General features: G+C 38.2%; 1 protein-coding gene across 1 annotated transcript in view; it reads right to left on the bottom strand.

Moving 5' to 3' along the window:
* Nucleotides 1-23,205, bottom strand: part of SCN11A (sodium voltage-gated channel alpha subunit 11) — a 150,645-nt gene that overhangs the window by 106,746 nt on the left and 20,694 nt on the right. Inside the window, exons 4-7 of the mRNA XM_078152077.1 lie at nucleotides 21,379-21,497; nucleotides 13,649-13,706; nucleotides 8,361-8,371; nucleotides 7,831-7,839 (exon numbers count right to left, since the gene is read on the bottom strand). Of these exons, the coding sequence (XP_078008203.1) occupies nucleotides 7,831-7,839; nucleotides 8,361-8,371; nucleotides 13,649-13,706; nucleotides 21,379-21,497 (197 nt within the window). The remainder of the gene's footprint in view (nucleotides 1-7,830; nucleotides 7,840-8,360; nucleotides 8,372-13,648; nucleotides 13,707-21,378; nucleotides 21,498-23,205) is intronic.

Below are 23,205 nucleotides of genomic sequence, written 5' to 3'. Positions count from 1 at the left end.
GTAGAATTGGCCCAATGGAAAAGGAGGTACAAAAGCTAACCAAAGAAAACAATTTGTTAAAAATTAGAATTGGGGAAGTGGAAGCTAATGACTCTATGAGATATCAAGAATCAGTCAAACAAAATTTTTTAAAAATGAAAAAATAGAAGAAAATGTAAAATATCTCATTGGAAAAACAACTGACCTGGGAAATGCATCCAGGAGAGATATTTTAAGAATAATTGGTCTATCTGAAAGCCATCATCAGAAAAAAAAAAAGAGCCTGGACAGCATCTTTCAAGAAATCATCAAGGAAAACTGCCCTGAGGTCCTAGAACAAGAAGGTAAAATAATCCTTGAAAGAATCCACCAATCACCTCCTGAAAGAGAACCCAAGTTGAAAACATCAAGGAATATTGTAGCCAAATCCCAGAATTATCAGGTCAAGGAGAAAACACTGCAAGCAGCCAGAAAGAAACAATTTAAATATCACTGAACTACAGTTAAGATTATGCAGGACCTTGCAGCTTCTACATTAAAAGATCAGAGTACTTGGAATATGATATTTCATAAGGCAAAGGAGCTTGTATTACCACTAATGATCAACTAACTAGCAAAACTGAGCATAGTCTTTCAGGGAGGAGATGGACATTCAATGAAATAGGGGACCTCCAAACTTTCCTGATGAAAAGACCAGAGCTCAACAGAAAATTTGATCTTCAAATACAAGACTCAAGAGAAACATAAAAAGGTAAACAGGAAAGGAAAAAAGCATGCTATTCAATAAGGGCAAGCTGTTTACAGCCCTACTTGGGAAGATGATACTTGTAACTCTTGATAATTGTATCTTCATTATGACATTTAGAAGGGGTATACGTAGACAGAGGGCGTGGTATAAGTTGAGTTTGATGTGACGATAAAAAATCTATTTAAGTTGTGAAGAAGAGGAAAGTAGAAGGCAGAAAAGGGTAAATTATATCACATAAAGAGGTGCAAAGACTTATTACAGTAGAGGGAAAGAAGAGAGGGAGATAAGCATTGTTTGAACCTTAGTCTTATCAGATTTGGCTCAAAGAGGAAATAACATATTTAAGCATAGAAATCTAACTTACCCTATAGGGAGTAGGAGGGAAAAGGGGAAAGAAGAGGGAAGGGGGGGATAAAAGAAAGGGAAGAAGTAGTAGAAGGAAAGGGAAAGAAAAGAGAGGGGGCTGATAGAATGGAAAGAGGGCAGATTGAGGGAGGTGGTGGTCAAAAGTAAAACTCCAGTGAGGAGGGAAAGGGAGAAGAGAGAAAAAAAAATAAATAGAGGGGGGGAAATAGGATGGAGAGAAAGATACAGATAGTAATCATCCCACAGAGTGAGATGAACTCTCCTATAAAATGGAAGTGGATAGCAGAGTGGATTAAAAAACATAATCCTACAATATGTTGTTTACAAGAAATACATTTGAAGCAGAAGGATACACACAGAGTAAAGGTAAAAGGCTGGAGTAGATTATATTATGCTTCAGCTGAAGTAAAAAAAAAAAGCAGGAGTAGCAATCCTGATCTCAGACAAAGCAAGAGAAAAAATACATATAATTAAAAGAGATAAGGAAGGAAACTATATACTGCTAAAAGGTACCATAGACAATGATGTAATATCATTACTAAACATATATGCATCAAATGGTATAGCATCCAGATTCTTAGAGTGGAGTTACAGGAAGAAATAGACAGCAAAACTATACTAGTGGGGAAACTCAACCTCCCCCTCTCTGTACTAGATAAATCTAACCACAAAATAAACAAGAAAGAAGTGAAAGAGGTGAATAGAATTTTAGAAAAGTTAGATACAGTAGACCTCTGGAGAAAATTGCATGGCGATAGAAAGGAATATACCTTTTTCTTGGTGGTTCATGGCACCTACACAAAAATTGACCATGTATTAGGGCATAAAAACCTCACAATTCCATGCAGAAAGGCAGAAATATTAAATGCATCCTTTTCAGATCATGATGCAATAAAAATTACATGCAATAAAGGGCCATGGAAAGGTAGACTAAACATTAATTGGAAACAAATAATCTAATTCTAAAGAATGAGTGGGTCAAACAACAAATCATAGAAACTATCAATAACTTCATACAAGAGAATGAGACAACATACAAAAACTTATAGGATTCAGTGAAAGCAGTTCTTATTATTCATGCTTACATGAATAAAATAGAGAAAGAAGAGATCAATGAATTGTGCATGCAACTAAAAAAGCTAGAAAAAGAACAAATTAAAAATTCCCAATTAAATACCAAATTAGAAATTCTGAAAACCAAAGGATAGATTAATAAAATTGAAATTAAGAAAACTATTGAATAATAAATAAAACTAAGTGGTGGTTTTATGGAAAAAAACAATAAAATAGATAAATCTTTGGTTAATTTAATTTAAAAAAAAAAGAAGAAAACCAGTATCAAAAATACAGTTACCAGTATCAAAAATGAATTAAAACAATAATTAGAAACTATTTTGCTTCAACTGTATGCCAATAAATTTGATGAGCTTAGTGAAATGGATGAATATTTACAAAATTGCCCAGATTAACAGAAGATGAAATAAAATACTAAAATAACCCCATTTCAGAAAAAGAAATTGAACAAGCCATCAATGAACTCCCAAGGAAAAAAACTCCAGGGCCAGATGGATTTACAAGTGAATTCTATCAAACATTTAAAGAACAATTAATCCCAATACAATATAAACTATTTGGGAAAATAGGCTAAGAAAGAGTCCTGCCAAATTCTTTTTATGATACAAATATGGTGCTGATAACTAAACTGGGAAGACCCAAAACAGAGAAAGAAAATAACAGACCAATTTCCCTAATGAATATAGATGCAAAAATTTAAAGAAGATATGAGCAAAAAGATTCCAGCAACTTATATTGAGGATAATACACTATGACCAGGTAGGATTTATATGAGGAATGCAGGGCTAATTCAATATTAGGAAAACCATCAGCATAATTGACCATATCAACAACAAAACTAACTGAAATCATATGATTACCTCAATAGATGCAGAAAAAGCATTTGACAAAATACAACACCCGCTCCTATTAAAAACACTAGAGAGCATAGGAATAAATGAAGCCTTCCTTAATATGATAGGTAGTACCTATCTAAAACCATCAGCAAGCATTATATGTAATGGGGATAAGCTAGAAGCATTTCCAATAAGATTGGGAGTGAAACAAGGATGTCCATTATCACCACTGTTATTCAACATTGTATAAGAAATGGTAGCTTTGGCAATAGGAAAAAGAATTAAAATAGACAAAGAAGAAACAAAGTGCTCACTCTTTGCAGATGATATGATAGTATGCTTAGAGAATCAAGTAAAAAAACTACTTGGAATAATAAATTTAGCAAAGTTGCAGGATACAAAATAAACTCGCATAAATCATCAACATTTCTATTATTAATGAAGCCCAACATCAAGAGATAGAAAGAGAAATTCCATTTAAAGTTACTGTAGACATTACAAAATATTTGGGAGTCAACCTGCCAAAACAAAGCCAGGAACTATATGAACACAATTATAAAACACCTTTCACACAAATAAAGTCAGACCAAAATACTTGGGAAAATATCAGCTGCTCATGGGTAGGCCAAGCTAATATAATAAAAATGACAATTCTACCTAAATTAATTTACTTATTCAGTGCTATACCAATCAAACTACCAAAAATTATTTTATAGAGATAGAAAAAATAATAAAATTCATCTGGAAAAACAAAAGGTCCAGAATGTCAAGGGAATTAATGAAAAGAAATGCAAGGGAAGGTGGTCTAACCATACCAGATCTTGTATTATAAAGCAGTGATCATCAAAACTACTTGGTACTGGCTAAGAAATAGAAGTGGATCAATGGAATAAGTTAGGTATGCAAGACACAACAGTCAATGACTATAACAATCTACTGTTTGCGAAACCCAAAGACCCTGGCTTCTGGGATAAGAACTCACTATTTACCAAAAAGTGCTGGGAAAACTGGAAAAGAGTATGGCAGAAACTAGGCATAGACCAACATCTTACACTGTATATCAAGATAAAGTCAAAATGGGCACATGATTTAGGCATAAAGGGTGATACCATAAACAAATTAGGAATAGTTTACCTGTCAGATCTACGAAGAATGGAAGAATTTATAACCAAACAAGAGATAGAGAACATTATGTAATGCAAATTGCATAATTTTGATTACATTAGATTGAAAAGGTTTTGCACGAACAAAGCCAGCACCACCAAGATTAAAAGGGAAGCAGAAAGCTGGGAAATGATCTTTAGAGCAAGTATCTCTGATAAAGGCCTCATTTCTAAAATATATAAAGAATTGGGTCAAATTCATAAGAATACAAGTCACTTTCCAATTGATAAATAGTCAAAGGATATTAACAGGCAGTTTTCTGAGGAAGACATCAAAGCCATCTATAGTCACATGAAAAAATGCTCTAAATCACTATTGATTAGAGAAATGAAAATCAAAACAACTCTGAAGTATTCCATCACACCTGTCAGATTGGCTAACATGACAAAACAGGAAAATGATAAATGCTGGACAAGATGTAGAAACATTGGAACACTAACGCATTGTTGGTGAAGTTGTGAACTGATCCAACCATTCTGGAGAGCAATTTGGAACTATGCCCAAAGAGCTATAAAACTGTGCATACCCTTTGACCCAGCAATAGCACTTCTAGGGCTATATCCCAAAGAGATCATAGAAAAGGGAAAAGGACCCACATGTACAAAAATATTTATAGCAGCTCTTTTTGTGGTGGCAAAGAATTGGAAATTGAGGGGACGCCCATCAATTGAGGAATGGCTAAACAAGTCGTGGTATATGAATGTAATGGAATATTATGGTGCTATAAGAAATGATGAGCAGGCAGACTTCAGGAAAACCTGGAAAGACTTACATGAACTGATGCTGAGTGAAGTAAGCAAAACCAGAACATTGTATACAGGAACAGCAACATTGTGTAATGACTAACTTAGATAGACTTACCTCTTCTTAGCCACGCAAGGATCTAAGACAACTCCAAAAGACTCATGATTGAACATGCTATCCACACCCAGAGAAAGAATTTTGGAGTCTGAATACAGATGGAAGCACACTATTTGCTCTCCTTCTTTTGTTGTTTTGCTTTGTTTCTTCTTTCTTGTGGTTCCTCCCATTGGTTCTAATTCTTCTTTACAACTTGACTAATGTGAAAATATGTTTCATATGAATGGATATGTAGTGCCTATATCAGATTGCACACCATCTTGGGGTGGGGGAGGGGAGGAACGGGGAGAAAATTTGGAACTCAAAATCTTACGGAAGGTGAATGTTGAAAACTAAAAATAATGAAACAATTTTTTATTTTAAAAATAAATGATAAGCTCAATGATTTTTAGAAAAACATGGATAAACTTGCATGAAATAACGAAGAGCAAAATGAGCAGAACCAACAGAACGTTGTATATAACAGAAATATTGTTTTAAGAATAACTTTGAGTGAATAAGTCATTATGACTTATAAATATCCAAATTAACTACAAAGGACATATGAAGGAAGATGCTATCTGTAACCAGAGAAAGAACTGATGAATGGAAGTATATATAGAATGGTTATACATATACATCTATATATATATACATACACACACACATTTGTGTCTTATGGTAGCCATCTCTTGGGGGGGAGGGAAGAATAAAGGGAAAAAATGAAATTTACTTGATAACTTTAATATATATTTAAAAGGAATAGCAAGTTGTACATAATGGATTTGTGGTTTCATATACTATCATTTTTTTTTTATTATACTGCGTTATGGGAAGAAAACTAACACAAACAAGAGCTCTTAGTGTTAGGAAAGTTGTTCTCACACAAAGCCTAAAATTATGTTAGTGATTTCCATTCACTGCTCCTAGTCCTATCCCCAGAGGCCAAAAGGAATCAGCCCACTTCTGCCTGACTGCCTCTCAAATACTTGTTTTCCTAGTGTCCTCATTCTAGAAAGACAAAAACAAGGCAGGGCTCTCCTGCTTAACCCAAGTGAGCAGCATCAAGAGAGACACACCAATTCACACAAACAGAGAAAAGGTAGCAGTATTTCAATACCAATGATGAGCTATCCCCAGGTCACATGCTCTCTGGAAAATTCTGAGCAGAAAACCCAGTTCCTCACCATCCACCCTGCTGAAACATGGTTAGCAGCCAGACGAGATCACCAGTGCCAGCTGGGGCCTTTCGATGTTTCAGGAAGCATTTCAGGTGAGCGTCTATTTGGCTTGTATGCTATTGGTCTATGTTCTTGTCTGACGCATGTGCACTTGGCTGAGTGCTCATCGACAGGTTCCTTTCAGTCAAATGCCAGGGGAGCCACGCAGTGGAAAGAACAAAGGCAAGGAATGAGAGTTGAAGGGTAGTTCCTTGAAGGCAGGGACTGTCTTTTCCCTCTTTTTGTATCCCCAGCAGTTAGCACAGGGCCTGGCACACAGTGCTCATTTAGTAAGTGTTTGATTGATTATGCTTACTACCTCAGTGACCTTGGACAAATCACTTTAACTCCTGGTACCTTTGTTTCCTCATCTGTAAAATGAGAGATTTGACTAGGTGGCTTCTAATGTCTATGTCAACTAGGTCTAGTTCTATGGCCACTTCAAGGCCTTCTCCTCTCCTCTCTCCTCTAGCGAGGGAGAGACAGGCACTCTTGGAGAGCGACAGAGGCAGATAGATTTCTCAATGAAAAGTAGTAGCACAAATATCAGTTCCACCATAACCATACATAACAAATAGCAAAGAAATCCATTTATTCAAATCAATAGCAAAACTGAAATCAGAGCATTTGGTGGGAAAGGGGTCAAGTCTTGGACATCAAGTTAGGGGTCCTCCTTTTCCCATTAAGAAATAGAAATCAACTTTTGGGTCACATGAACAAAGTTTTGATTAGACATTTTCTCTGATCCCTCTAATCTCTCAAACCTCTACAAAACAGAAACTATGTGCCAAAGATAAAGAAACTTCAGTTGTTTTCAGGATTTAGGATACCCAGAATCCAAAAGGAGGTAAAAAAACAAAACACAACAAGCCATGAACTGCCTTCTACATTCCGAGCTCACTCAGCACCTCTGCTACACCCCACACTACCGGCAGCAAGGCTGCACCAGGTGACAAACACTAGCATGTAACAAAAGCTGCCCACACGTTGGTCTCCTCTCTCTCTGGTGCCCTGGAGAGTGAAGATCCTGTTCTAGGCTGCGGAAGTCTGCTCAGAGCGGGACAGAGAGCCAGCAGCCTCTGCAGTGCTCCAGGCTATGGAAGTGCCCCAGGCAATTCTGCTTTGGGTTGCTAAAAGAAAATATTCAAGGAAGAAGGAAATATGAGAGGATCTGGCAATCTCCCTCAGCTTGCTGGACTAGAGACTTCAGGGAACTTTTCCTTCCTGAGGAGAGCAGAGTGGCAGCCTCTGGCCTCAACCTCTTACTTCCCCTCCTGGCAGGAATTAAAGTATGTATCCTCCACCTTTCTTCAAGGTGCACAATGCCACCGCCCCATCCCCACTATATGTGAGGGACAGCTCTTGTAACATAAGGAGGAGAAGACCAAAGTTACCAAAGATTACAAGAGGAAAAAAATTCAAGGATCTTGAACACAAGCAGCTGAGTCAGCAAGGGGTTCATCAATAGCAGAAGAAATGTGGCCTCCAGATCTAGTAAATAAAGTTCAGGAATCTGTGAATAAATACAATAAAACAAAGGAACTTGATTCAACATGTGAAGAGACAAAAGATCCTGTGGACTGTGAGAACGTGAAATCACAACCTGCTGCTCCTGGGTAGTTCAAAAGAGAAATGAGGATTATGAGAGCAGAATTCATGGCCTACACAGCAAAATGATTGGACTGAATAGAAAAGATTAGAATTCTGTGATGGCAAGTTTCAGCAAAGAACAAAAAAGAGAACAATAGATTGGGAATGGAATTATTCATAAGTGAAGGACAATTTAGAAGAGAAGCAAAAAAAAGAAAATATGCTGATTATGCAAGCAAACATAGTGATCTAAAAGACAGAATACATAGATGCAGACTAAGGATCATAAAAGCCTACAACAGGACAAAAAGTCTTAACACCACAATGAAGAAAATTATAAAATGAGAGCTGCCCAGAATTTCTGAATATAGAAAATATTACACTAGCATAAAGAATTAGTAGATCACTTCCAGGGGAAAAAACTCAAGGCTACAAACTCCAAGACACATTGTAGTTAAATATAATTATTGAATTCCAAAGCAAATTCTTCAAGCCATCATGAAGAAAACCCTTCAAATTCAAGGGAAAAGAAATTCAAATAACACAAGACTATTCTGCACCTACAAGAAAACATAAGAGAGAATGGAATAATGTGTTTCAAAGATCAACAGAGCTCAGGATAGAATCCAGGGTGACCTATCCTGCAAAGTTAAGCTTAACAATAAATGAAAAACAATGGACATTCAATAATAGTCATTTGAAACATTTTCAGAAAGAAAACCAGATGTTAAGACATTATTTGCTCCTCAAGCACCCCAAATAAGAGAAATGTAGGAGGAATGAATAAAGGCAGCTACCAAGAATAACAATAGCAACAGAGTAAGAGCAGACAGACCAGAAAGAGATCTTTTTCTTTTTTTCTTTTGCTAGCAATTGGGATTAAGTGACTTGCCCAGCGTCACATAGCTAGTAAGTGTCAAGTGTCTGAGGCCAGATTTGAACTCAGGTCCTCCTGACTGCAGGGCTGGTGCTATACCCATTGTACCATCTAGCTGCCTCATGAGTTTTTTTCTAAACATGTACAAGGAGACAAGGGAGAAAGTGGAACTCAGGTGGAGGTAACAGTAAAGAGGTGGGCCTGGGACCTTATGGACAGAATCTGACAACACCCTGCCTAGAGGCAAATCAATGTTTTTGGAGGGTCTACATTACAACATGGTAGTACACATGAAAAAGGGAAGGCGAATAGGATAGAGAGGAATGACTGGTGTGCCTGGAGAAATCTGAAGGCTAGCTATGAGAAGAAAGTGACCCTTGTGGCCTTGGTGAGAGATGAGCCTATAGGGGGAATAGGTGAAGAGGAGAGCAGAATTGAAAAGAGGGGGAAAAGAAAGAGATCTTGCCTTGGTAACAGTAGGGGGTTCTCACTGATCAATGCTCCTATTATGAAGAGAAATGGTCTGTGAAGGAAGATGTGGACTTAGCACTGAATGTGGTCTGGGTGATTTAGAGCTTGCAAAGCTCCACCTGTGCAAAATGGAGAGGGGGTTGGAACCTCTAGGAGTACTTTGGGGAATGGAAGGACGTGAGGGAGATTTTGAGGCAAATGGTGGTGGGAGGGGGAGGCAATGGGGGAGGGTAGAGATCAGTGATGGGCTGCATAATCAGAGACATGATTGGACAGGAGTCTACCAAGGTGCAGCATCCTCCCTGACATCTGCAACAATTGGCATTGTGCTGAGAGCAAGGTACAATAGAAAAGGGAAATCTATGGGGCAAGCTCTACAAGGCAATGGTAGAAATTGCCTAGGGGGAGAGTCAAAAATGAATCCCTTGGAAGTTTGAGTTGTATGAAGAATCCAGAGAAGAGAAAGAGACTAAATAAACATAGGGACCACGAATCAAAGAATGAGGGTCTAGAGAAGAAGAAAGAGAAGATGGATAATGAAGAGAGTGAGAGAAAAATGAGAGTGAGGGGAAAAATTAAATTTATAAAACTAATAAATAGTATGAGTTGAAGGGGAAAAGAGGAAAGAGGAATCTACTTGAATACCTGAGAGAGAGAGAAAAAAAAGAGGGAGGAATTATATAACCAGATAAAATCAAGAGAGAAAAATGGGACTAATAATCAAAACTCCAAAGGGAAAGGGGTAACAAACAAAAGGATGGGATCAATGTGAAGGGAAGAGAACACGTGGGAATGGGCCACCTTAAAAAAAAAAAAGATTAAGGTAAAGTAACTGAAGGAACATAGGACTGTGTTTCCAGCAGAAGAGAGAAAAAACTCATAACTTGGAAAACTCCAATATTAGAGAGAGAATGAGGAAAATATAAACTTAACTCTCATAACTTTAAAGCTGAATGGATTAAGAAGTCCAGTAAAAATTAATAAGAATGACAGATTGCATAAGAAAACAAAATGCTACTATCTGTTGTTTATGAGAAACACAGTTTAAAAACATATATACATAAAATAATACAGGGGATAGAATTTTTTTTACTATGCATTAAGTGAATCTAAAAACATAACAGTTATGCAGTTACATGCTAACAAAACTGAGAACAAGAAAGAAATAAAGGAATGCCATCAAATATATAAAATGCCCAACCCACCAGAAGAACAGATAGAGATCTTAAATAATCAGTATCAGAAAAAGAAACAGATCTAGCTTTGAAAAAAAAAAACTACCACAGCGGGAGGAAAGGACAAAACCAAACCCTGGTCCTTAAGGATTTATGGGAGAATTCTATCAAGCTTTTAAAGAGCTGTTAGTGCCCATACATAACAAATTACTCTCAAAAATTGAGAAAGAAAAGACCCTACTAGAATCCTTTTATGAGATAAATACCTAAACCAGAAAAAAGTTCCAATATCTAAACCAGAAAAAGATAAAACACAGAAAGAAAACCTTAGGCTCACATATTGACTCAATATTGACTCAAAAATTTTAAACAAAATCTTATCAAACAAACTATAGTGATTTATCCAAGAAATTGCTCATTACGACCAAGTGGGATTTATGCCAGGGACACAAAGATGGTTCAATATTAGGAAAACAAAAACATAATTAACTACCATGAAAGCCAAAACAATCAAAATCATCTCAATAGATAAAAAAAAAATCTTTGACCATGTACAGCATTCTTAATGCTAAAAAAAATAAACTTACAAAGTATAGTCATAAAATATTAAAACCAAAAGCAAGCATTATATTCAATGGGGATACACTAGAACCTTGTCCAGTAAATATGGGAATGAAGCAAGGGTGCCCACTTTCTCCACTATAATTTGATACTATTCTGGATATACTTGCAACAGTAGAGAGAAACAGAAAGAGAAAATGGATAATGAGGAGAGGGAGACAAATCCTTTTTGGAAAGGAGTGGAAAATGGAATTTTGAAAACTAATGAATAGTACTAGTTGAAACAGAGAAGAAGAAAGAGGGATCCACCTGACTACCTGAGAGGACAAAAAGAAAAGAGAAGAGAAAAAAAATTAAAGGAATAACAATAAAGAGGAGATAAAATTTTCCCTATTTGCTGACAATAGGGTGGCTACCCTTGAAAAACCCTAGGGAATTAGCAAAGATACTAATTGAGACAATTAATAGCATTAGCAAAGTTATAGACCACAAAATAAATTCTCAAAAACCAACAACTTATTTATATAACAATAAAACCCAAGATGCAGTAATAGAAAGTGGACTCCTTTTCCAAATAACTATGAAATGCATAAAGTACGTGGGGATTAGATTCCACTGGGAATGTTAAAGCACTCCAGTATCTTTGCCAAGAAAACCCCATAGACAGTATTGGTGTGCTGTAGTCCACGGGGTCACAAAGTGTCAGACACAACTAAAGAACTAAACAATAATCTGGGGATCAACTTACCAATGCACATAAGACTTGTATAGACTCATTTACAAAATGTTCTTTAAAGAAATAAAGAACAATCTAAATACCTGGAGGAATATTTAGTGTTCATGGCTAGGCCCTGGCAATATAATAAAAATTACAATACTACCAAAATTAACTTATACTTTTAATGCTATACCCATCAAATTGATACAATAATAACTTTATTTGGAAAAATAAAAGATCTCAAATATCAAGGAAATGATTAAAAGAAGTAAGGGCAAAGGTAGAATAGCACTTACAGACCTCAGACTTTATTATAAAGCATTGGTCATCAAAACCATCTAGAATTGGTTAAAAAAAATAAAGATCAATGGAACAGACTAGAGAGAGGAGAATCAGGAAAAAGTAGAACTTAATAATCCAGTGTTTGATTAAGTGGAAAACAGAAATTACTTAGGAAAAAAACTCTTGATTTTTAAAAAATTTCTGGGAAAATTGGAAAGTGATCTGGCAGAAATTAGGCACAGATCAACACCTTACACCATATTCCACAGCACATTGTAAATGGATGTGACCTTAATATTAAAAGTCATACTATATAATATTAGAAGAGAAACAGATGATATACCTCTCCTAGCTATGGATAAGAGATGTATGCTTAACCAAACAAGAGAAAGAGGCAATTAGGAAAAATAAATAACTTTGATCACATGAAACTGAAAAGTTTCTGCACAGGCAACATTAAGGCATCTAGGATAAGAAGGAAGTGAATGAATGGACGGAAAATCTTTGTATTCAATTTTTCTGAGAAAGCTTCAGTATCTAAGATCTGCAAATAATATATTTACTGATAAATATATGTCTATGTATATGTATATATACACATATATGCATACATATGCATACATGTATGTATGTGCTTATATGTATATATATGCATGAATACATATATAGTTACATAGACAGTTTTATATATAGTTATATATTAATCATAGGTATGACTAATAGCCATCCCCTACAGATAAGTAGTGTAAGGATATGAACCAAAAATTCTCCAAAGAATTACATGGTATTCACAACCACATTCTGTGTTAAATGACTATGGTTTGAATCCTAACTCTGCTACTTACCACATATGTGACCTTGAATAAGTCACATAACCCTGATTCTCAGTTTTCACATCAATCAAATCATCCACAGGCATTTATGAAGCACTTATTATGTGCCCAGAAACATGCTAGGTGTTTGGGGCTACAAAGATAAAAGGGAAAACCCCTTTTGTTCAATGAGGGAGACATAATGTACGTAATCAAGTCTATCCATAATAACACAGCATGGATATCAGATGGCTTGAGGAGGAAATTAATTAGCAGGTGGGTAGATCAAGAAAGGCTTCATGTAGAAAGTGCATTTGAACTAAGACATCAAGGAAACAAGAGATTCTAAGAGGTAAAGATGGAAAGAAAGTGCATTTCAGAGATGAGGGACAGCCAAAGCCGAATAGATGATGTTGACTGGATGCCTGATTCTGTGCATCCTCAGACAACTCTGGGTCAGAGGGGAAGGAGAGAGGGGATACAAAGGGAGGCTGTATAACCCTAAAGGACAGAACACTGCTCAGTGTTTTGTCTAAACTTTATCTTTTCACTCATTGTCTACAATGAACTATGTATAGCAAGTGCATAATAAATGTTTAAAACCATAGTTTTCCTCAAAGCTCAAATTGTTTTAAAGAAACAATTCAGCAAAGACTCAGACATTTTCTGAAAACTTCATTTCATCTAAGTTGTTTCAGGAGATTTAAATTCATCTGTGGTCACATTCACTCCCTGAGGCCTGGGAGATAAAAAATCTTCCAAAAATCACATCCAAATGTGTCCTAGAGGAAAATAATATCCAGTTTCTCCTCTCTTAGCCTTTTCTCAGTAAACTATGGAAACAAAAACAGAAGAAAGCAAGGGTAAGCGCCTGGAGGAGAGGGATCCAGGGGAGACACTTACTCAGCATATTTATTAACAGTGCCATCTTTCACAGCAGCCATGAAGACACAGTTGACAATAACAGTGCATATGATGAACATGCTGAATAACATGAACAGTACAGTTAAGGAAGACACAAGAAAACATGTAAAGAACAAAGAAACAGGAACATAGCCAATGTAGCTCTCTTCAGTTCTCGCTGCTCTCTACCCATCCAAGGTCTTCCTGGAGGCTCATTGTAGCTGTAAGGCTCATTGTAAGCTTATGCCAAGGAGGGTGTCAACGCAGCCTGCCTGGCTTGGTATTGCTCCTGTAAACACTGTTCCCAATGCTTTTTGTGCTTGGAAAGAGGGTCCAGACCAGGGGTTGGGAACTTGTGGCCTCAAGGCCACATATGGCCCGCTAGGTCCTCAAGTGTGGCCCTTTGACTAAATCCAAACTTCACAGAACAAGCCTCCTTAATAAAAGGATTTGTTCTGTAAAACTTGGACTCAATCAAGAGGCTACACCCAAGGACCTAGAAGGCCACATGTGGCCTCAAGGCTGCAGGTTCTCCACCCCTTGATCCAAAGTCTCTCACTCTTCATCTGGGGGTCAGGTCTCACCTGCAATCAGCATAAAAAGAGAGAGTTGGGTACCAAGGCTCATCCACATACACAAATATGAGGTACAAGTGCAAGGAAGAAAGGAAGGAAGGAAGGAGAAAAGGGAGGAAAAAGGGAGGGAGGAAAGAAGGAAGAAATGGAGGAAGGAAAAAGGGAGGAAAAGGGAGGAAGAAAGGAAAAAATAGAGGGAGGGAGGAAGGAAGGAAAAAATAGAGGGAGGGAGGAGGAAGGAAAGAAGGACGGGTGGAAGGAAGGAAGGAGAAAAGGGAGGAAAAAGGGAGGGAGGAAAGAAGGAAGAAATGGAGGAAGGAAAAAGGGAGGAAAAGGGAGGAAGAAAGGAAAAAATAGAGGGAGGGAGGAAGGAAGGAAAAAGGAAGGGTGGAAGGAAGGAAGGAGAAAAGGGAGGAAAAGGGAGGGAGGAAAGAAGGAAGAAATGGAGGAAGGAAAAAGGGAGGAAAAGGGAGGAAGAAAGGAAAAAATAGAGGGAGGGAGGAAGGAAGGAAAAGAGGAGAGATGGAGGGAAACAAACATTTATTAAGCACCTGCTTTGTACTAGACACGGTGATATGCACTTTATAAATATTATCTCATTTAATCCTCACAATAACCGTGGGAAGAAGCTACTATTCATATCCACATTTTATAGTTGGGAAAAAGAAAGCAAACAGAGGTTAAATGTCTTGCCCGGTGTCACGCAGCTAGTAAGTTAAGTGTCTGAGGCTGGATTTGAAGTTGGTCTTCCTGACTCTAGGCCCAACATTCTATCCACTGCAACCCCTAGGCAGAGGAGTGTGCTCCAAGGTCTGGCAGCCTTGTTAATGTCCGTATACCATTAGTCAGTCAATAAGCATTTATTAGGTGCCTACTATGCACCAGGCACCATGCTAAGTTCTGAGGACATGAAAAGAGGCAAAAAACCCTTCCCTTAAGGAGGCTCCAATCTAATGGGATACATACTGGCACAAGCCAATATGTACAAACGAGCTATATGCCGTATTAAAAAGAAAATAACTAACAGAAAGAATGCGTTAGAATTAAGAAGGGCTGGGGAAGGCTTGGGGAAGATGGACTTTAGTCATGATTTGAAAGAAGCCAGGGAAGCCAAGAGGCTGAGATGGGGAGGTAGAGCACTCCAGGCTTGGGGAAAAGCTAGAGAAAATTCCCAGAGCCCAGAGTCAGAGGGTCTTGCTCATGTAACAGCCAGTTCCATGTCACTGTATTGAAGACTAAGTGGCAGGAAATAAGGCTTAAGAAGACTATGGGGGTAGGTAGGTATAAAGGGATTTGAATGCCAAACAAAGGATTTTGCATTTGATCTTGGAGGTGATAGGAAACCACTGGAGTTTATTGAGGAGGGTGACATCATCAATCTTGTGCTTTAGGAAAATCACCTTGATCTCTGAATGGAAGATGTATTGGAGTGGGGCAAGACTTGAGGCAGGCAGACCCATCAGCAGCTGTTGTGGTAGCCTAGGCATGAGATTATGGGGGTCTGCACCACAGTGGGGGGAGTGTCAGAGGAGAAAAGAGGGCATAGTCAAGAGATGGTGCATAAAAAAAATTTTTTAAAGAGATGGTGCAAGGGACAAATTTAAAAAAAACTTTGGTGACAAGATAGAGAAAGAGAATGAGAGCTAGTGAAGACAACATCTAAGCTGTGAGTATGGGAGACTGGGAAGATAGTGATTCCTTCAACAGTAATGGGGAAATTAGGGAGGAGGAAGGTCTGGGGAGGAATAATGAATTCCATTTTCAACATGTTAAGTTTAAAATGTCTACTGGATGTACAATTGAAGTTGTCGTATGGAGATGTGAGACTGGAGGTCAGCAGAGAGGTTAGGGCAGGAAAGGTAGATTTGAGAATTATCAGTATAGAGATATCAATTGAATCTGGGAGCCAATGACATCACCAAGTGAAGTAGTATAGAGGGAGAAAAGAAGAGGGCCTAGATCAGAACCCTGTGAGACACCCATGGTTAAAAATCACAATCTGTATGAGGATCCAGCAAAGGAAACTGGGAAGAAGCAGTCAGATAGGAAGGCGAACCAAGAGAGAAACAAGGAGATAGAAGAGAATATAAAGGAGGAGAGGGTGGTCAACAGTATCAGTGGCTGCAGAGAGGTCGAGGAGAAAGAGGTTTGACAAAAGGGCACTGGATATGGCAATGAAGAGGTCATTGGTCACTTTGGAGAGAGCAGTTTGGCTGAAATGAAAATCAAAAGCCAGATTGTAAGGGGTTAAGAAAAGAGTGAGAGGAGAAAAAATGGCGGCCCTTTTTGCAGATGGCCTTCTCAAGGAATTTGAGACACAAATGGCAGAAGAGATATAAGTTGATAGTTATTGAGGATGGAAGGATGAAGTGAGGGTTCTTTCAGGATGGGGGAGACATGTGAATTTCCAATGGAAGCAGATGTGAAGGAAATTAGCAGACAGGGAGAGATCAAAGATAAGTAATAGAGTAAGGGTGATAGAGGGGGCAATCCACTGGAGAAGAAGGGGATGGAAGGGTATCATTTGTGTAGGCAGAGGGGCTTGTCTGGGTAAGGATCAGCACTACCTCTGCATGGAAGATAGGGGTAAAGGAGGACATAGTGGCAGAAGGCATAGGAGGTGAGAAGAGGGGAGAAGGGGAGGTCAAGGTGAATGGCCTCAAGGTTCTCAGCTCAGAGTTTAGAAGTTTAGAAGAGTCACTGTGGAGAGTGGGGAAGTGAGCTGATAAGGCAGGTGCAGCAGGATTGCTTAGCAACAAAGAGGGCCCAACTGAGGTTGTGTGGGCCTGGTCAAAATGGTTGCATGATTTCCTCCACCTTTGTTCAGCAGGCATGTGTAGGAGGACAGGTGGTGGATGGTGGGAGTGATCCAAGGCTGAGAGTCGGCAGAGCATAATTAGTGACATGGTGAGGGGGCTAGGGATTCAGTAGAGGAGCACTGTATAGTTTAACTGATCCACCAAGGGGGTCAAATGAGGAAAAGAGGAGGCACTGGCTAGTGCAGAGAAGACAGCATGGGAGAGGGACTAAGGGATTGTGGGTCATGGCACAGATGAAGAGTAGGGTTTGATAAGGGAAGGAAGAGGGAGAGAGAAAAGGCTAATGGATAAGGTTGGATAAGGGGATCTCAGAATTCTTGAACGTAGAGGTCATGCATTTGTGTCATGGTCGACTATTTTTTAATGTGGCTGAGGTGGAGGGAACGTCATACATTAGAGGAAATTAGTAGGCTGAGAAAATGATAGTTATAGGGTTTCAGAGGGCAGGAGCTGGAGAGGGGAGAAAAATTCTGAGCCAAGTACTAACTCCATTGAGACAGGAAGAGGAGGGACCTAGAGGTCTGTAAACAGACTACCAGGATTTTGGTTGGATGGTAGATATGGACTGCACAAACCTCAAAACAGGAGAGATTACTGAGTGACAGAAAGTGGCAATGGGGAGAAGTATTCCAACTTCCTGGCCTTGACCAGTAAGCTAAGAAGAATGAGTGATGGAAAGCCAATACTGGAAAGGGCCTAGGGCTAGGCTAACACCATAGGAATGTGGTGATTCCTTGTACCTTATCAAACTGTCTAGTGGACACTGAAAGTTTATTCATTACCCTCTAAATCTGATACCCTAGGGCAAAGCTCTGATTGGCCTACCCTAGTTTTAGCCCAGAAGCTTCTATTCAACTGAGGCAACAATTGCTAGTGAATAATTCTTATCACTTGAAAAAATTGTGCCAGACCCTCATCTTCTTTGCTGTCTTCTTGCTTTTCTCTAGGACTGTCCTTGAGGATTCACTGCCATTGGATTTTTCTATCAATCCCTGAACTCCTGGAGAAGAAATTCCCTTAATCAAGACAGATTGTCAAATATTCTGTAATTTATAATCATAGAAAGTTGCTTGAGACACTAAAATGTAATGTGATTTGCCTAGGATCACATAAGAAAATACATGCCAAACCTAGAAATTGAATCCAGGTTGACCAAACTCCAAATCCACTGCACCATGCTACTTGTCATTGTCCACTTGGTCCAACAATAACACTTTCCAATATTTATATTCAAGCTCACGTCCTAGCTATTCTTTGAAGCTAACTACTCCAACCTCGTCTCATCCTTATCTCTTCCCAGCCTTCTACAGCAAATGTGGCACGGACCACACAATTCAGCTCCGGTCATATATCATTCTTAAGATCCCATGTGTGCTAGTCTATAGGCTTTATAATCTGCAGAGGAAGGAATCCTGTCCTCTTCTCTTGCCTCCCCCCACAGTGCTTATCACAAGACTGGACACACAGAGGGACACTCTACGAATCTATTGGTTCATTAATGACTTCCCACAAAATCTTCTTCTACAAAATTCTTTGGCTGGTTCCTGGTTCTGAGTACCATGTCCATCTTGCTGGCATCCTACAAACGTCAACCTGTAACATTCATCATGTTGTTACCCATTCATCATGTCACACAGGACATCACTTGTTTGTGGCATTGCCTAATGGCAAAGTCAACTCCACTAATTCTTTCCCATTGCAGTATGCCCACCTCTCTCTCTTGCCCAGCAATCTCACAACTGACTTTCCTCCCCTGAAACAATGAAAGCCCCATCTGCCTGTACTTTCTTCTCTCATCCTTCCCACCAACCTAATCCCCCTTCTCCTCATCAAACTTTGTCTCTCCTTGGAATAAAAGAATCTAATTTCTAAAAAATAATAATCTTCCTAAGTCAAAAAAAAAACCCAATGACTCCCAAAAACTCATTTGGAAAGATAAGGAGGATCCTATGGGCTAAAATTCTACAGGGAAAGTCAACCTAGAATGAAATTTTGAATACATAAAAAGAAGCAATTCTGATAAAGAAAAATCAATGTCCAAAGACCCCCAACGCAGACATATAGGGAACTGACCAAGCAACTTCAGTTTCTTACAGATGGGTACAGGAAGTAGAAACAAGGACAGGTAACCGAGGAAGAATACATGTCATGTATGCATGGCGGGGCTCTGTAAGAATAGTGTTAGAAGTGTTAATGTCTAGAATGATCTAAAGCTGAAAAGCAAAAAGCAAGCCAAAAAAAAGAATAAGTCATTCTTTCTGGTGAAGAAAAAATCAAGGAAAGGATGGGACCCACTGCTCAGATGGATGGGACAAGGACAACTGACAGAAAAGGCAGAGCTTCTCAATATTATTTTGTTTCTATTTTCTAAGCCAAGGGGAATGACTGTTGGAAGAGGGAAAAAACAGAACAAAAATAGCCAGAGGCAACTAATACATTAGACCAGAGGCCACTCAAAATTCCCAGGTATAGCCAGAACCAGATTAAAATATAATTGGGAAATGTTTAACAAAATAAATAAAATACAACACAGATTAAATGTTAACTTGTGGCTTTCTAAGTCAATTTGCAGCTGCATGGATCTGTTTGTATTTGAGTTTGGCACCACTGCTCTAGACCACTATTTTGGGGAGTGGCCCCAGGCATACAACTCCCCTCCAGACTTCTTCAAAGCTGTCTCCTCCTCACCAACTGCCTTGCCACCACATAGATTCCTTCTGCTCTCTGTTGTCTTCCCCATGAGAATATAAGCTCCTTGAGGATACACATGGTCTTGCTTGCTTATACTGTTAACCCCCCATGCTTAGCCCAGTGTCTGGCACGTAGTAAGAGCTTAATAAATGCAATAAATACTCTCTCTCAATCTCTCTCTCTCTCTCTCTCTCTCTCTCTCTTCTCTCTCTCTCTCTCTCTCTCTCAGAAAGCACTTAGATGAAAGTAATCTTATAGTTGTGAAGTTCAATTTTAACCCCAAGTGTAAGATTTTATATTTATAGTTCTTTTATCAGGTTTAGCCCAACATTCTGAATTGTCATGATCTTTTTGGACCCATTAGTGATGCATCATAATTTTGCATCATCTGCAAATTTGATAAGCACGCCATCAATACCTTTCTCCAAGCTGCTGATTAAATGTTAACTAGCACAGTGCTAAAGACAGATCCTTGGGATATTCCAGTAGAGACCTGTTTGCAAGCCAACATCAAATCATTAATGCATACTTTTGGGATCTAGCCATTCAATCAATTTTGACTTTGCCAGAATGTAATATCATCTTGTTCACATCTCCTCCACAAGAAAAGTTAAGAGACTTTGCCAAACATTTCACTAAAATCTAGGTAATTATATCTATGGCATTTCCCTGACATAAGGCAATTTGCTAATATTGCCAAAAAAGGAAATGACATCAATCTGGCATGACTTGTTTTTGATGAAGTTATATGGAATCTTTGTGATAATCACCTATTTTTTCCTAGATATTCTATAACCATCGCCTTTAAAACTCTGTGAGATTGGACCATTCTTATTGCACTTTGTGAAAATCAGAAACATTTGCCCCTTTTACAACCTATGCTACATCTGCCATTTGGCTCAGCCTTTCAAAGATCACTGTTGGTAGCTCAGTCAGTCCATTGTGAGCTCTTTCAGTGCACAAACACTATCTTGGTCATCAGGCTCTGGTGACTTGGAATTCATCTGGGTTTACAAAGTGTTTTCTTAATCTCTCCTTTCTTCCCTGGGGGTTCAACTCATTCCTTATTTGTTACATAAAATAGGGATAACAATAATACCTACCTTACGGTTGTTGGGAGAATCAAAATGAGATAACACATATAGAGTGCCACATAAATGCTAGCTATGATGACAGTGATGATGATGTGCTTTTCCGTGCAAATGTATAAAACCTGAATAAATCTGCCTTCTCACTGTTAAGTGTTATCATTGTCTCACCCCCGACAGTGGTCGCAGTCTCTGATTACTCCCATCTTCCCCAATATCAATTCAAGAAAAAAACAAACAGACCTTTTTGTTGTCCTTACACCAAGAAGTCAGGTGGGAGAGTCCTCATCAACACCAACGACGCTAACGCCTGATATCTTTGAAAGGTGTTTTCAGATGTCATTTAAAGCATGCCTGGATATTGGTGCAAGGCTACCATTACGAAAGTTACTGACCTTAGTCTCCATAACGTTACATGCAATCACATCACTTACTTGACTTTGAAAATTCATACTCTGCATGTGAATTCTCAATTACCCACTCCTATGGAGCTCCTGATGATGGCACATGGCCACCCATTCAGTAAATCAAGGATGGTGTCTGACTGGTAATGGAAGCAAGGGGAGAAAGAAGGTTAATGAAAGGATATGAATGGACTGAGATGCCAACAGCCAATCTCCTGATTGGATTAAAAGGTCCGAGAATAAATAAGGCTGGCTTGGCACTGAAGCGGTGGATGATCCTCTTTTTGTTCAACACCATGAACGTCTGAAAGGCACAAACAACAGGGAATATATTTAATGATGCAGGAGTAAAGAAAATTAAAGGAAGCATCAAAAACCTGCTTAGAACTAGGCAGTAAGAACACATGATTACAACGGAAACCAAGATTGGGCATAATTTCATTTCTTGACTATCCAACCTAAAGATGTGATTCCAAGGAAGCATTAGCTTTTGTATGAAGGATAATCAGTTCTTTGATCAGTTTTTTGAATCATAGAAGCAGGAAAGCATCTTGAGAGATCATGTGTTCCAGCTCCAAATTCTAAAGAGAACTACCCTAGAACTGTCTACTTATCTATTCTGTTCTTGAAATTTTTAAGGGAAGTAGCTTTAAGATCTCATTTAACAACCCGCACCAAACACTAACTCCTGCTGAGAGAACATGTCCCTTTCAGTCTAACCTAAATACTTCTGGTAACCATCTATTTCTACTTTGAAAAAGGTGAGGATGGGGCAGCTAGGTGGTGCAGTGTGTGTGTGACTAGCAACATAACAACAGCTGTGTGACTAGCAAGTCACTTAACCCCATTGCCTAGCCAAAAAAAAAAAAGGTGAGGATGTTATTTTATGGTTATTGCTAATAATATTTCCTTCAATAACTCAATATGTCCAAAAAGGAACTCATTATCTTTCCTCTAAAACCATTCCCTCTGATTACATAAAATTTAAAATTTTTGCACAAATAAAGCTAATATAGTCAAAATTAGAAGAAAAAGAGGAAACTAAGGGGTAATATCTGCAGTTTCTCTGGTAAAGGTCTAATTTCTCAAATATGTAATAGCTGAGCTAAATTTGTAAGACTAAGAGCCATTCTCCAAGTGATAAATGGTCAAAATCTAGGAATACTTATATGAACTGATGCAAAGTGAAATAAGCAGAACCAGGAGAACAACTTACACAGTAATAACAATATTTGAAAGCTAATCCATTATGAGACTTAGTAATTCTGACCCTCACAATTCTGATCCCTTATAATTCCAAAGAACTCATGGTAAAAAATGCTGCTGTCCACCTCCAGATAGATAGAGTACAAACTAAAGCATATATTTTGCTCTTTTTTCCTTGGTTTTTTAAAAATTGTGGTTAATGCAGAAATATGATTGTATGACTTCATATGTATAATGGTTATTGCATTTCTTGCCTTCTCGATGAGTAGGAGAGGGGATTGAGTGGAGGGAGAGAATTTGGAACTGAAAATAAAAAGAAAACTGAGTTTTAAAAATCTCAATGGCTGAAAATAGCTCATATTTCTATAGCTTTTATCATTTGCAATACACTTTTCTTTTTGTCATATATTATACTCCATCTTTTAGATGTCTCCAGACTTTTGTATTGGCCATATCCTATACATAAAATATTCTCCCTCCTTACATCTGCCTCTCCAAATCCCTGGCTTCCTTCAAGTCACAGTTCAAATGATACTTCCTTCAGGAGACTTCTCCCAACCCTCCCCTCCCAGCTGCCAGGGCCATCTCCACTAAAGTTAATTTTAGCCTGCAAATGCAGACTAAATTATATATATATATATATATATATATATATATATATATAATATATGACATAATATAATATATATAAATTATATGTATATGTACATGTTGATTCCCCCATTAGAATGTTTTCCATTTTTCTCTGTGTCAGTGTTTGGCACATAGTAAAAACTTAACAAATATTTTGTTTAACTGATTGAATA

Source organism: Phascolarctos cinereus, unplaced genomic scaffold (assembly GCF_003287225.1).
Source record: "Phascolarctos cinereus isolate Bilbo 61053 unplaced genomic scaffold, phaCin_HiC Scaffold_4;HRSCAF=312, whole genome shotgun sequence".
In the NCBI taxonomy this organism is placed as follows: domain Eukaryota; kingdom Metazoa; phylum Chordata; class Mammalia; order Diprotodontia; family Phascolarctidae; genus Phascolarctos; species Phascolarctos cinereus.
This window is presented reverse-complemented; position numbering and strand designations above follow the sequence as displayed.